This window comes from Schistocerca americana, chromosome 2 (assembly GCF_021461395.2).
Source record: "Schistocerca americana isolate TAMUIC-IGC-003095 chromosome 2, iqSchAmer2.1, whole genome shotgun sequence".
Classification (NCBI taxonomy): Eukaryota; Metazoa; Arthropoda; class Insecta; order Orthoptera; family Acrididae; genus Schistocerca; species Schistocerca americana.
The window spans coordinates 950,330,103-950,345,145 of record NC_060120.1 but is presented as its reverse complement, the minus strand read 5'-3'; the positions used below and the strand labels follow the sequence as shown (position 1 = coordinate 950,345,145).

The window sequence follows — 15,043 nt, the reverse complement described above, 5'->3', positions numbered from 1 at the left end:
TGTCCTTTCTTACAATTTTGTGTAAGAAAATGGTACGAGCTGCACCGACATGAGCTTTTTCAAGTAACAGTTTTCATCCATCTAACTTTTTAAAACAGAAGCCCATACTTTTTAATATCATCTTAAGTGACGTTCCCCCCCCCCCCCCCCCCCCCCCCCCCGAGAAAAGTTCACTTTTTTTAAAGAAATTAGCAACTTCGCTATTGTGAGGTATTCTTTCCTTTTATAGTATCTGTATATGTGTTGAGGAATTGCATCGGATTGGAAAGAATCAATATCTGTAACAGGACGAGGCTGCTTTTTTTCTTGCCCAGAGTTCTTAAAAACACACTGTTTCTCACACAGGGTCTTTCGTCCACACTGTTTACCTCACTGTTTTCTAAGTCTTGAAGTAGCAGCCCATTCCTTATAACTGTTCTTTCACTGAGTTTTAGAGTTTTCGAGATACGCTCTAAAACTTCATCAGCAGGAATCGACGCATGCCCATGAACAGAAACAAATTCTTTTTCTTGCTGGTAAATCTCACGCTTCCTCCGTAGCAATTCCAAAGCCTGACTATTTAATGGCACTCCACGGCTCAACGGATTATCGCTTGGTGAACGACATTGTTTAACAAACAAAAACTGAAGTCGAGGCAGTAACGCAACACAACAGCAGGTATTCGCGCACTCACATACAATGTTCACACTGAAGCCGGCAAAGTGGTAGCATCGATGCCCGAACTGGCTTTTGTTCAGTGCTGTTATTGGTTCAGAAGATGCAGCGCCTACCGTCCCTCACTTGTTTGTTAGTTATACTACCAACTCTACTTCACTTGTGGAGTCACCTTATAGTGGCATGTTTCAGTGTCCTGGGTATAGAAAGTGTTTCCATCTGCTCAGTCCTGAAAAGCAGGTATTTTTGCGAAGAATCCAAATGACACAGGCTGTGTCAAGCACACCATGTTGGATGGCATGCTCATCGGCTGAGTGGGTCAACAGTCTCTCAGCCACAGTTTTACAGTGGCCATTTATCTGGACAGACAGCTCATTAGCGGTTGGACACAGCTAAACTATGACCAAGTGAGAGCTGAACACTCAGGTGATGAGCATACCACCCAACACAGTTTGGTTGATTGCTTCAAAGCCTGTGTAATCTGGATTCTTCCCACGAACACCGGCTTTTCTGAATTAAGCGAGTAAAAACTCTTTCTACACTGTATCATTCATTCCACCTTTCCCGGTGCCCGTTCCAGCCTCATACATGCCTGCTATCTCCCCCTCCCCTCCCACCCGCATGCCCACCAGCCCAATGCGCACAGCTTCCTGATGCTACACTTAGCAGCCTACCACCCAGTCTTCACCACATCCCTGCACTCTCCCACAGCCACAACACCACCACCTTCCCCCACCCATACCCTGCTATCAATCCTCCTCCCTGCCCCAGGCCCCTTCTGTACCCCCACTATCCAACATAGCCAAGATACTGCAGTCAGGCTTTTATGCCCAGAGACAATAGTGGCGTGCGTGCGTGCGTGTGTGTGTGTGAGTGTGTTGTTTCTACGGCTGAGGAAAGACTTTGTTTACCCTTAGATGTACTTTAACTGTACCTGGCTGCCACTCAGTGCCTCCTATATGTGGTAAGTAGTAATCTATCCTACTTCATACTGCTGTTATTCCATCCTGGATTTTCCCTTATTTGATTTTTAGTTGTTAACTTGAGTTTCTTGTGCTTGTGCATAAGTTGCAGCGGTGGCTTGTGACCAAGGAAGATGGTGCACTTTGCTCGCCAAGAAAAACATTAACAACAGATAGAAAATCAGTGCATTGCACATGTTTTTGTAACCCATAATATAAACAGGCTGCTTGTTCATATTACTGCAGCATCTGCTAGTAATAACACCAAAACATGTTCCCCAAATAAATTATTACTTTGCAGAATAAAAGAAATTAAGATGAATTGCAATTCTGTTAACGCAAAAAGTAATAGGCCTCCCTTACTAACCTTTTTCAGCAGCAGTGATGTAAATCTGTTTCAAGTCCATCTCTGTCATTTTATGGGGTTATCTATCATTTGCACATAAATTCGATTTTTATTTTCTTCATGTTTGCAAAGTTTTCAGTCACTCTTTGACTGAAGTCAGGAATTCCTAATACAAAATCTCTTTTGATAGAGAGCACTGCAAGTGCTGATATTGTTCTGTGTTCCATAGCATTCCTTAAGAAGCTTTTGATACGTTTCAGTTGTGGAAAACAATGTTCTGCTTCTGATGTGGTCATTTTAATTGTAGTTATTGCTTTCAAGAGTTTCAAAGATTCTCCCAACGTATCATGAAGGTTATTATCTGTTATGTAATCTGGCAAGCTCAAAGCTCCACTCATACTTTTGTACTCCTCTCTTCCATAAATAACAAAGAGTTCTGTTCAAAGTTCGTTAGCTCCCAAAAAATAATAGCATTCAACAGCAGCTCTAAAGAAGTTTCTGGAAAACTGGAAGACTAAGTAGTGAATTTCTCTGGTAGAAAGAGAGGGGCTGCAACTAGTTTTCCAGTGAATTTGAATCTTTCGTTCACCTTTTAACTTACATTGCATACTTCTTTTGTGTTCCACAGCAGATTACACATCACTCCTCCATTTTCAATTCTTCCTCTTTTATGATATTCATCCAAATCTGTTGTATTTTCAGCTGTGCCTCCCGTAATATTTGTAATTTCATGCTCAAAAGCTGTCAGCTGATGTTGTGCATAAGGTGAGTCAATATCATGTTTCTGTAGCTGTGTGTACAAAATATCCACATAGATCATAATGTTATGAAAAAAGTGAGAGACAGAAAATGGACCTTTTATCCTTCAAAATCGTAACTAAGCTGCAGGCTTATAGGACTGTATTTTCATTACACAGTTTTTCCCTGTTGGTCATATTATTCAAGTTCTCGAAAATACCTTCCCAATATTCAAAAACAGTATTGACACTCCTTCACTGGAAACTCCAATAAGTAGACACTAAATGTGGTGAACATTTTCACACTATTTCATTAAGGACTCTTGTTCTTTGTGGAAATGCTGAAAAGGAGCTGAAAAGTCCCTGAAATTTGGTGAAAAATCAGATTCAACTGGTGACTAATAATGAATGTATGAAACATTGTAAAATGTTTCCTTAGCAAGAGCCTGTACCCTGCGTGGCAAATCGCTCATGATTGCTGCATCATCGTATGTTTGTGCTATTAGTATGTATGGACAATTCTCTAAATGGCAATTTATCTGTTCTATGATGTACATTGCCAAATATTGGGCATCATACTTTTCTGATGCTGTGATACCCCAAAATCTTTTAACAGGTATTCCGTTAATGATATGTACCTATATACTATAACCACCTACAAAATGCAGGCTACACCACTGGTTTTGTCAGCTATTATTAACAAAAACTCTGCACCTGTCTTTACTTTCTAATGTCTTCTGGGCAGACTTCACACCCATTGAAGGTCATTCTGGGTGGCTTTAGAGGTTGCTTTGGAAACTGTTGCTTTTTCTAAATGTGATTTTAATGCAAAGTCTAATTCTACAGTAGAATTAATCAAGGCATGAAAAATGTTGGGATTGGAACATGATTCCGTCTCGTGTCATCTGAGGGTCAAGTTCCAACACACCACAGAAACGAATACAGGTCATAATTATATTTAGTATGTACCTGTTATGGGTGACTTTTTGGTTGTTTAGTGGCATGGGCTTTCTGTACCCATTGCCTAATTGGGTAGCCTAGTTAAATTTCCTAGACATTCAAAATGTTGTTCATGTGGATTGAAGAAAGTTCGTGTTTACTAATTTTGTCACAGAGGTGTTGAATGTCACAGACTCCATGTTTAGTCAAAAGCTCCCCTAGTAATAAACAAGAAAAACAAAATAAGTTGTTTTCCAAATCGCAACCACACAGGCATTCTTGCTTATTGTGCAGTTTGGAGTTAAACTTTCTACCAAATTGGCAACTTTTCATTTGAAATGTCTGCGAAATTGTTTAAGTACCTAGCCTCTTCATTTATGATCTTTCTTCAAAATTGTGTAAATTGATGGGTTCAGAGAGCAAGGAAATTGTGTGTTTCACTGTTTCATATATTCACTTCTTGTCTCAAAATTCTCTATAGCCACGCTAAAATAATGAACACAAGGAACAGGAGATAGTTATTTCGCTCGCAGTTACATGTGATCTGGTAACGAGGTGCAAGAGTCCTGCTTTGTTCAAAGATGTGAAATCTTCAGTTCTCTTCAGAAGGAAGGTGGAGGGTGGGCCACTAATAGCGTCTGCTCTGCCGGGCCGTAGGTACCGGCTATGTTACAAAGTTTTGGCAGTGTTTCTTTATTTGTTGTGCTAAAAGGAGGGAGGTTTATTTTATATCTTATAATGAAGAATTTATTTTGAGGGGTTAAAGGGAACAGCCCTGGCATTCACTTTACGACTAAGGGAAACCTCAAAAGACCCCTATTGGAGCCGCTGATGTTGCCGCCGTTGCTTGCTGCCTCTGCATCACACATTGCAGCCGCAAATTGCTCCATCAGTCGCACCATGCTAGTAGGTACCAGCTCTGGATGTGACTCTGCATCTTGCGTCCGCATGCCCCGTCGTCCTCGCTGTGTGGCCAGGAGGCATTGTCTCGTCCGTGTATCGGGGGCGAATGCTGCTCAGTACACTCCCACCTTCCTCCTCTATTCCTAGTTGGCTTGCTTGGGGTGTTTATATGCACAAGGCCTGTATATGAGAACTGTCTTGATAAACTTTGCTCCCACACAACCAAGACACCCAGGTCACCATTTACAGGCCCAGTGCAGCCCACGTTGCTGTCAACACATTTTTGTCCTATTCAGCTACTTTTGGTACTTAGAGCCTGAGCATTTCAAAGAGGTTAATGGCACGCAACTTCTTCACTTATGTATAAAATTGAAAAAGCAAACACAACTTAACAATTATTCGTCGGGGTAGCGCAAACCTGCAAACCTATGTAGGAGCTGCTCCTGATAAGTTAAATGTTAAAAATCTTGAAACAACATTGGAAATATCTGGATGCAAAATACATAAAATAAGGGAAGGGCGGCCGCTTGCATGTAGCAAATTGATGCATGGCACACAGGAACAGAACAGTTAACCCTAGCTTTCGAGCTCTTGCTCTTCTTCTATTGAGAGTACACACGTTCACACAGACACCCAAATGGTATGTGTGTATTCCTATTAGAAAAAGAGCAAGAGCTTGAAAGTGACTGTTAACTGTTTTCTGTTGTGTGTTTCTAAATGTGAAAAAAAAAACATGCACCACGGTTAGAAGTCCACATTAAACAATAGGTGCCCCTATAACTAGCTATGATAATCAGTCTGAACCTGAAAAGCATTCTGCATTCAACAGGATCACAGCTAATAAAATACTATTGTGGTCAAACCGGCTTTTGGGTGGTGTTACATTTCCAAAGATTCCACATGATCACAGGTGTTTGGAACATCTGCTTGTTATAGTCACAGAGAGACACAACAAAAAGACTGTTATAAATAAAGCTTTTGGCCCGTAAGGCATTGTCAAAAACACACACACACACACACACACACACACACACACACACGCGCGCCTGCAGACTCGGGCAAGTGTGTGTGTGTGTGTGTGTGTGTGTGTGTGTGTGTGTGTGTGTGTGTCCGTCGTTTATTTTTGACAATATCCTTATGGGCTGAAAGCTTTATTTGTAACAGTCTTTTTGTTGTGCCTATCTGCGACTCACCATCCATGCTATATGGTGAGTAGCAACTATCCTTTTCATAATATTTCACATTCGTTCCTGGATTTTCCATAGTTTGTTTCTTACAGTGGTAATACTGCAACTTCGAAAGGTGGATTTGAGATACCTAAAGTACAATTTGCATCTATTTATCTATTTCATAATTTACCAAGAGCTTCTTTAAATGTCACTCTGATGTGAGAGCCCCTTGTCTGCATTGTTCCTTTGCACCGTTCTTTCTTGGACCACAGGAGAAAAAAATATTTTTATAAAACAATTTCTGTTATGGTGTTACTGACTTGCTGAACTAACAGGGCTGGGACTAATTAAGATTTGTTTACAGTTTAGATAATGAAAACTGTCTATCTTTGGCCCACTGATCAGTCTTCTCAATCATTTAGTATTGTGAAGTATTAGAGACAATTCAGATTGCAGTGTGTGATAGTAGTTTTTATTTCAAGGAAAAACTAGACAGTCAGAAATATTCCAAAAAAATTTATTATATCTGTAGAGCCTGTTGTTTCACTAAAAAATACATAATTATCTTTGATAAAATATATGTAATTACTGTTTACTATCATTCCACATGTTTTTCTTATTTGTGTTTGCTGAATCTGCTGTGTTAGCTTTTTTGTAAGTTGCGTCACCATAATCTTTTGGTGAATATAGTATATGCTTTAATGTTTTAAATTAATTAATTTTTTCAGCATACAATAGCTGATGTGTGGGTGGTAAGAGCATCAGAATTGGGAATGACAGAAAACACAATCCACACTCGGACTCATCTTGGCCACATATTGAAGCCTGGAGATTCTGTTCTTGGGTACTTATTAATTTACACAAATTATTTTATATAAAAAAAATTGTGTTTGGGCTATTTAAATGGAATACTTTGAATCCTAGTTTTAGTTGCATTTATTTTCTCCTCATTTCTGAAAATAATTCCTAGCCAATTTGTGAGGTCGTTCTTTCACCTTCTAGCTATTTCCGCCCATGAATATCCATGGTAAATCATCCTTGTGTAATTTACTTCGTGAATTTGGCAAGAACTGAAACCAGATATAGAATGTTAATTGCAACAAATATTTTTGAAATTAAGTGGTATAACACAGCAATCAGTTGTCCTTTTCTTGCAAGTTTTATTCAGCAAATCTAGATTCCGGCTGGTGCCTAGCCACTATCTGTGTACCATTTCATAGTATCAGTGTATGTTCTAGTATGTCAGTCCCCTGTTGTTCGGGCTTCTGTCACAGTAACTTAGAGACTACTGTATAATGAAGTTAGGTTTCGTTATCAATGTGTTCTTCGCGAAGCCTGCCTTCATGATACAGTAGTCGTGAAAGAACTGTGACAGAAGTCTGACCAACAGGGGACTGACATACTTGAACAAGCATTGATACTATGAAATGGTGCACTGATAATGGCTAGGCATTAGCTGAAATCTAGATTTGCCGAATAAAACTTCCAAGAAAAGGATGACTGATTGCTGTGCTCTATCATTTGAAAGTCATAAAACAGTCGTTGAATGGACCCACATTCATAATGGCAGGTAAGCTGATCAATTGTTATAGCTTCCAAAGTTTTTTTAATGTAGAAGAGTCATTGAAAGTTTTGAAAAGATGATGCACATTCTTCCAGAAAGTTAGTCTTCTTCTTCTTCTTCTTCTTGGTTGGCTCTACAGTCCTTTAAGAACCTTGGCCTCATGTATCACCTGCCTTCATTCTTCTCTGTCTGTCACATTCCTTCTCCAATTTCTTATTCCCATCTCCTTCAGATCTTCTTACATATCGTCCAGCCATTCTGAGTCTACCTCATCTCCTTCTCCCATCAGGTTTTCCTTTAAAAACTTTCTTGACACTCCGAGTTTCTGGCATTCTCTCTATATGTCCTGCCCATCTTATTCTTCCCTGCTTAGTTTTAACAACAATATCCATCTGTCCAAAAAGTGTTTGTAGTTCTGCATTTGTTCTTACTCTCCAGCCATCTTCAAAAATCCTTCTCAGTATCTTTCTTTCGCATCTCAATGACCAGTTCTCCTCCTTTAATGTCAATACCCAGCCTTCTGATCCATATATTACTATAGGTCTTAATATGGTCATGTATATTTTGATTTTTGTATTCCTACTAACATTCCTGGAATTAAAAACGTTCTGCAAGGCAAAATAGCGAGTTAGTATCGCCAGTGATACTGTCTCAGAAAATTTCTAAAATTTATTTCTTATGTTACAAAGTGTATGAACTGGGTTTAGACATTTCCTCATTCATAAACTATCATCAATTTATTCCTTGCATTTTTTTATTACATTTCCAGGTACACACTTGCAGACAGTAATGTAAATGATCCAAATTTAGAGAAATTGGATGCTACAAAGATACCAGATATCATTCTTGTGAAAAAATATTACGGTGATAGGAGTAGTCGCAAACGTTTGCGTAACTGGAAACTTAAACATCTTGCTGAAGAAAGCACTCATATCAACACTGAAGCCAAGTGAGTATTCTAAATTTAGAATTTTTTTTACTATTTTTAGAAGCAATGCTATATTTTGTGCGTATATGCTGTTACTGAAAACAGAAGTTTCGCACTCCCCATATGTGTGTTCCATTTACAGCAGGGTTGCTAACTGTCCTATATTGTAATGGATTTCCCATATTTGGTGGTAAAAACATTGTTCATATAGACCTTGTGTGGGACACTAAAAACCTTTATTTTACCACTGATTTGTCCTGTTTGTGTAAATCCAAGAGTACATCAGTGTTAGGGTTGTGTGTCACTGACCAGCATATTAAAGTATGAATTCATGTTACAGTATGGTATGGTATAGCACATTACTTATTTGCCTTTAGATAATGCACTTGTCTGAATTTGCCTCTGTCAATTATCGAAGTAACTTGAGTATTATACATAGACATTGGGCATCAGTAGACTACTGTCAGTACACAACAGTAGTTGTTTCTTGTACAGTTATGGTTCACATCAAAATAGTATGTCTAATTCACCTCCTAAGTGAGTTAATCATCTGTGTATTTCTTTATAATATGCATAGATTTAAAAAAAGAAGAAGAAGTAGTACTTACCAAGCAGTGGCATGGATGACACATAAAAGGTGTGGAAATGCACAAGCTTTCTGAGCCAGTGGCACCTTCTGGCAGAAGGGTGAAATGGAAGGGAAGGAGGATGAAGGAAAAGGACTGGTGGGATTTTGGAAACAGAAAAGTCACCTAGAATCCGTGGACATGAGACACTTATCAGATGGTTGAGAAGGAATTCAGCCAAGAGAAGGAGCCAATGGCTCCTAAAGCTTGTGCATTTCCACACCTTCTATTTTTTCCTGCCACCGCCTGATGAGTAAATTTTTGATCTATCCATATTATGTCAAGCATTGAATATTTTCACCAATATATATGTTTATTTAGAAAGATGGGAAAATTAATACAGTATTTTACCATAACCTCATTAATATAACTTTTATGGTTACTACATTGTGCATGTCCTTCTCCTAATAAAATAGCAGCTGATCAGTTTATCTGTAGTGACAAGCAATTTCTTGTTGAATATGCTGAGGATCTTACAAATGGTATCATAGATGGCACTATACTTCCAGAACTAGTGTAATTCATTCCTATGCATAGGTTTAACAGTATTAGAAAAAGGATAGATTGCTACACACAGTAAAGATGATGTGTTGAGTTGCAGACAGGCACTTCAAAAAAACTGTTACACGTTAGCCTTCAGCAAAAATCTTCTTTGGAAAAGAAAGCACACACACACACTCACAATGCAAGTACATCTCAAAACACACACAACCACTACCACTGACAGCTCCGATCGGAATGTGACTGTCATGTGAATAGCAAACTGGAGTGGGATGGGGGAAGGTGCAATGTAGGTAGGTGGGTTGGGGGAGAGGGGGAGTGAGAACAGAAAAGGAGAGAGCAGGGAAGGGGAAAGTATGGGTGGGTACATTGGCAGAGAGTGGCACACAGAGGTTTCCTCTTCCCTGGTCCTATCCGTTTCCACTCCCCATCTGTTCAGTGGGAAGTCAATGATGACTTTTATTCCAGTGACCACTACCCCCTCCACATTCACCTACTAGATGGAGCATTACCTGAAGAGAAGCCACCACAAAGGATGGTCAGCAGGGCTAACTTGACACTTTCCAGCCAGCTGGCTGTGTTTGAACATAGCACACAGCATCCAGGAATGGGTGGACCACATCACACCCATGATTCATCATGCTTCTAACTTACCCATCTCAAAGTTCTCAGTTCATCTTAGGAGGCAATCTGTTCCTTGATGGACCAATTAGTGCCATTCAGCAACCCAGCTCAAGCATGTGGTTTGTCAGTGGACCCAACGGTAGAGAAGCTCACAGCATTTCGGGTCACAAGAGCCAAGGCTCGACACATAGTTAAGGAGATCAACAAAAGGTTATGGCAAGTGTTCCTTTACACCATAAACTGTTCCATTAGTTCAGCAATAGTATGGGAAGCCATCAGGAGAATTTCTGGTAAACACAATCATTTGCCAATAGCAGCAGTGCTGAAATGGGTGTTTCTCCAAACAATGCCCAGAGACTACATCACACAAATGCTGGCAGCGCATTTTGCAAACGCTACTGCCAGTGCCAGCCAGCATTCAGCATTTTGCTGGTACTATGCAACTGCAGAGAGAGGCAAGTTAACTTCAGATCCCAGAATTCTGAGCCCTACAACTGCCATTTCTCCATGTGGAAGCTGGAATCAGCACTGTCTGAGACGTACAATGCTGCACCCGATCACAATCAGATCCGGTACTGCTTGCTTGAACATTTGTCAGGAGTGTCAAAGAAAATCCTCCTAGAATGTTTCAATCTTACATAGTCTACAAGTAACTTCCCTACTTGTGGAGAGTGGCAATTCTGAGACCTCTCCTCAAACCAGGAAGAGACTGCACCTGTCCCAGTAGTTCCGGAACATTGCCACAATGAACTGTGTAGGGTAGGCTCAGGAGTGAATTGTTAACCATTGTCTCATCTGGTTGTTAGAGACCAGGCAACTCCTTAGCTGCTCTAAGTGTAGGTTCTAGATTTCGGTCCACTGTTGACCACCTGGTCCTATCAGTGGTGGCTATTCAGCAGGCTTTCCTGTGTAAACATCACTGTCTCATTATTGTTTGATATCAGCAAGTTGATGGCAGTACCTGGAGACACCGTATTCTCAAGCAACTTAATCAATGGGTCTTTCATGGCCACCTTCCCATCTTCAAATGGTCCTTCCTGTTTACGCGCTAGTTTAGGTCCCAAGTTGGTGATGTGCTGTCAGATCATTTTGAGCAAGAAAATGGTGTTCCTCAGGGCAGCACTTCAAGTGTTACGCTCTTTGCCATAGTCATAAACAGTATCATGATTACAGTCAGGACTCCGGTTTAGTGCTCCTTATTTGTGGTTGATTTTGCTGTTTTCCATTCCTCCTCCAGTGTTAAAATAGCACCCATCAGCTGTAAGTTACAATGCAGAGATTAGAGTATTGGGCTACAAAGACAGGTTTTCGGCTTTCTGCAGAGAGGTGTGTGTGTGTTAATTTTAATTGTTATAGTCATACTTTTAATTTATCTGACTCACATATGAGGGACATCATTCTACATTTTAAAAACTGAATGAGGTTTCTGGGTCTCATTTTTTACTCTAAACTGTCTTGGTTACTACACCTGAGAGACCTGAAAGCCACATCTCTGAAGGCACTGAATATTATCAAGTGCCTTAGCCACAGGTCTTGGGGAACAGACATGGCATGTCTGCTCCAGTTTTACTGGGCTTTTGTGCATTCACACCTAGACAGTGGCTTCATAGAGATGGATCAGCGAGCCCATCTTACCTGAATATTATTGACACTACCCACCACGTGGGGATGTTTGTAAACCCTCATCACCAGTTTTGTAATAGTCTCGTCACTATGGTTGTAAAGGCCAAGTTGCCACTGTTGTTATGGTAGGCCGCATTTGAGAGTTCGTGAAATGGCTTCTCGTGCAGTACGTTGCTAAGACAATTTCTCCCTGCAACTATTACACAGCTATGTCGCAGGGTCGGGTAACCCAGTCTCTGTGCTGAGGCTGGGGAACCACCAATCACCATCCAGCAGCAACTCCTCATGGTGCATCAGGCATGCAAGTTCCTCACAGCTCCAACTTCACCAGCGTACCATGTTGTTGGTCAACCACCTCTGGAATGCTTTTTTCCCGATCATCCACAGGCAACAATGCCATTTTGGATCCGCATGCATAGGCAGGAATCACTTGGTGTGGAGCATGTACATCCCAGAACCCAGGGTTTTAACCAACTGCTACCGTGGTGGCAGCAGAGGCCCAGGGTGATTTAAGATTTAGTTCAGTACAGGAGAGATTACACTCCTGCATGTGTTTTTAATACTTTTTATCTTCCATTTTAAATGAGCACCACAATTCTACAGCTGTGGATGGGTCAAAACGGGGAGACTCCATTGGTTGCTCTGTTGTTTTCCCAGATCATATACTCAAAGTCCGACTGCCTCAAGGCTTATCTGTATTCGATGCAGAACTGTATGCAATCTTGCAGGCACTGGAACAGATGAAACGTTCTTATAGTGCTAACTTCCTTATCTATTTTGACTCTGAGTGCCCTTCACTCCCAGCAACATTTGTACCCAGCAGATAAAGTAGTCTAGAATGTCTAGGGCACCCTTCTCCAACAACATCTAGGAAGGAAATGTGTTTCTGCTAGGTACCAGGGCACATGGGTATTGCAGGGAACGAAAGGGCAGATGTAGCAGCTGAGGAACTGTTGTGTAGCGGCGTAGTGGGCTATCCTCCTGCATGCTATCACCTCGCTGTTGAGGTACAGTGACATAGTCATGCGTCGATCGGAGACGAGCAGCTAGAAGTGACTGATAATGAGTTGCATCTAGTAAAACCCATTACGCAGCAGTGGTGTACTTCCTTTCAGCCACAAAGTAAGGATGAGGTCTTCTTTACTTGTTTTCGCATAGACCACGGCCTTATGATGCATTCCTTCTTGCTCTGGCGAGAGGATCCTCCAATGTGTGGTCTTGTGGCTTACAAATCAGTGTGCACCACATTTTATTCGACTGTGTTTTATTTTCTGACCAGAGGACAGCTTCAGATTTGCTGGGAGACCTACCCTCTGTTTTAGGTGATTTAAAAACAAATGTGGTTAGTGTTTTACAGTTTTGTGATGTGGCCAATTTGTTTCCCAAAATTTTATGAATGAATATATTCTGAATATGTAATAGGGTGACTGACTCACCCGTGTTTCTTTCAGAAGTGGTCAGCCAGTCACATTACCATGTGCCTTTCTTTTAGCTCTGTGTTTTTACTCCTGTTTTGATCCCATGTATAGTACCTTCCACCCTTCTCCATTGTATAAAGGCCTGTAAAGTAGTGTGTTCCCAGTCACTTGGGACTTTGCTCTTGGCAAGAGATTCATGATAAATGCAAACTAAGTCAGGGCGAATGGTGTAGAGTACTCTCTGTAAAGCGAGATTGGGATTCCATCCAGACTTGGTGACTTACTTGTACATATGCCGTGGGTTCAGTATTTTCAATGGTTTTTGTAACTTCATGTGATACGGAAAGTTGCACATAAGACCGTGTTTTGCATGTTAAACCTTTAACAGAAATGGTTCATAATTTCTAACATTTGCTTGTCATTATTAGACCTCACACTTACATAGCTTAAAAAACCACATAGTTTATAGAAAACAAGTGACAAATAATTACACAAAAGTATTAATTTAGAAATTTTCTGGAGAAATAAATAAGATCAACATAAAGAATTATAAAGAATTGTAATTAATGTTTCTCTGAAAGAGTGTAGGATAGATCTGAAACAGAGTTCGGATCTATTGTAACCAATGTTGTCTACTGTGCTGTTGAATGTGAAACATTACACTTTTATTTACTTCTGAACGAAGCTCATTATCTCTGTAAGAATATGTTATCTTTAAAAGCTTGTGCAATGGCTGTGGGTTGTACAGATAAGAAATTTATAAACATTGTACTAATCTTTGAGTTGGTTAGATGATGCTTAAAGTTTTGGAGGATGTTTCTAGGATCAGTGTTCGAAAACTTGGAACATTGTCAGTATAAATCAAACCAACAACAACATTTCAATGTTTGTTTCACCTACAGCCGAAAATACTATCTCAACTTATTCTGCCATTGTGCCTTGAAGTAACCTGCTCTGAAAGCACTTTACTTGTAACAAATTAATTATTTCAAAGCTGACTTCCTGTCTACCTAGACTAACTTCAGTAGTGTGCTCATACTCCAACCATACTTACAACTATATGCAGTTGTAATATATAATATCAGTTACACTAACATCTGACAAAATTTCGAAAATAAGTGCAAAGTTTCATAGGAATTAGAGTGCAGTGGAGATATTTCAAATCCCTGCCTTAACTGTCCTGTTTTAAATTTGTCATTCTTATGAATAAAATCCAAAAATCCACAAATATTTTATCACGTCATGTATTGCGGCAAATGAATTGAGACAGTATTCCATTGTAAGTTGCTCTTTATGTCTTTCATTGAGTTAAGTGACATTCTAGATTCAGTCCTCACAAAATACAACATAATTATGCTAAATTCAATTATTTTTCAGTGATTATCATGAATTCTTGGATGATTTGGAAGAAGACCCAGCATACAGACAGAATGTGAATATTTTCCGTGATCCATCTAAAGACATTCCAGTTGATGTTGATGATATTGAGGACTTAACTATGCCTCGTATAACACTAGATGAAATGCTGGATGATTTACAAATTATGGATGAAGAAATGGCTGATGCATCCTAAGTTCCTTAGTTTGAATATGTATGCTGTCACCAAGAGTAAAAAAAAAAAAAAAATATACTTGTTAATTCGCCTGAACATTATTTTGTTGTATATTGTCATGAAAATGTGCATATTTTCATATGGAAATTTGACAATAAAAGACTGTTGAGTTAAATACTGCTCATTGCTCTTTATAATGGTGCAGAACTCACTTTATGGATTTTGTTTTGCACAGTACCCAACATAAGAATGTCTCAAAACATTAAACAAGGTAGATGTAGCTGATGCAAAATTATTTAGTATTTATTGATTCCAAACTGCTATTCTCTTTTTTGAATAAAAGGAAACTTCATTTATTCTCAGCTGTCAGTTGATGAGGCGCGAAGGCCGTTATCTCTAGTTACAATTCACACAGCAGGGTGTTTGACCAAGGTGGTGACTTGTCTGGAAAATTGCGAAAGACAGAAGGAGGGGACACTGAGGAGGGAGTTCAGCTG

At 39.8% G+C, this 15,043-nt stretch overlaps 1 protein-coding gene across 1 annotated transcript in view; it reads left to right on the top strand.

Moving 5' to 3' along the window:
• Positions 1–14,721, top strand: part of LOC124594933 (60S ribosomal export protein NMD3) — a 91,914-nt gene extending 77,193 nt beyond the window's left edge. Inside the window, exons 9-11 of the mRNA XM_047133432.1 lie at positions 6,439–6,554; positions 8,044–8,223; positions 14,372–14,721. Of these exons, the coding sequence (XP_046989388.1) occupies positions 6,439–6,554; positions 8,044–8,223; positions 14,372–14,567 (492 nt within the window). The 3' untranslated portion in view covers positions 14,568–14,721. The remainder of the gene's footprint in view (positions 1–6,438; positions 6,555–8,043; positions 8,224–14,371) is intronic.
• Positions 14,722–15,043: the final 322 nt, after the last annotated feature.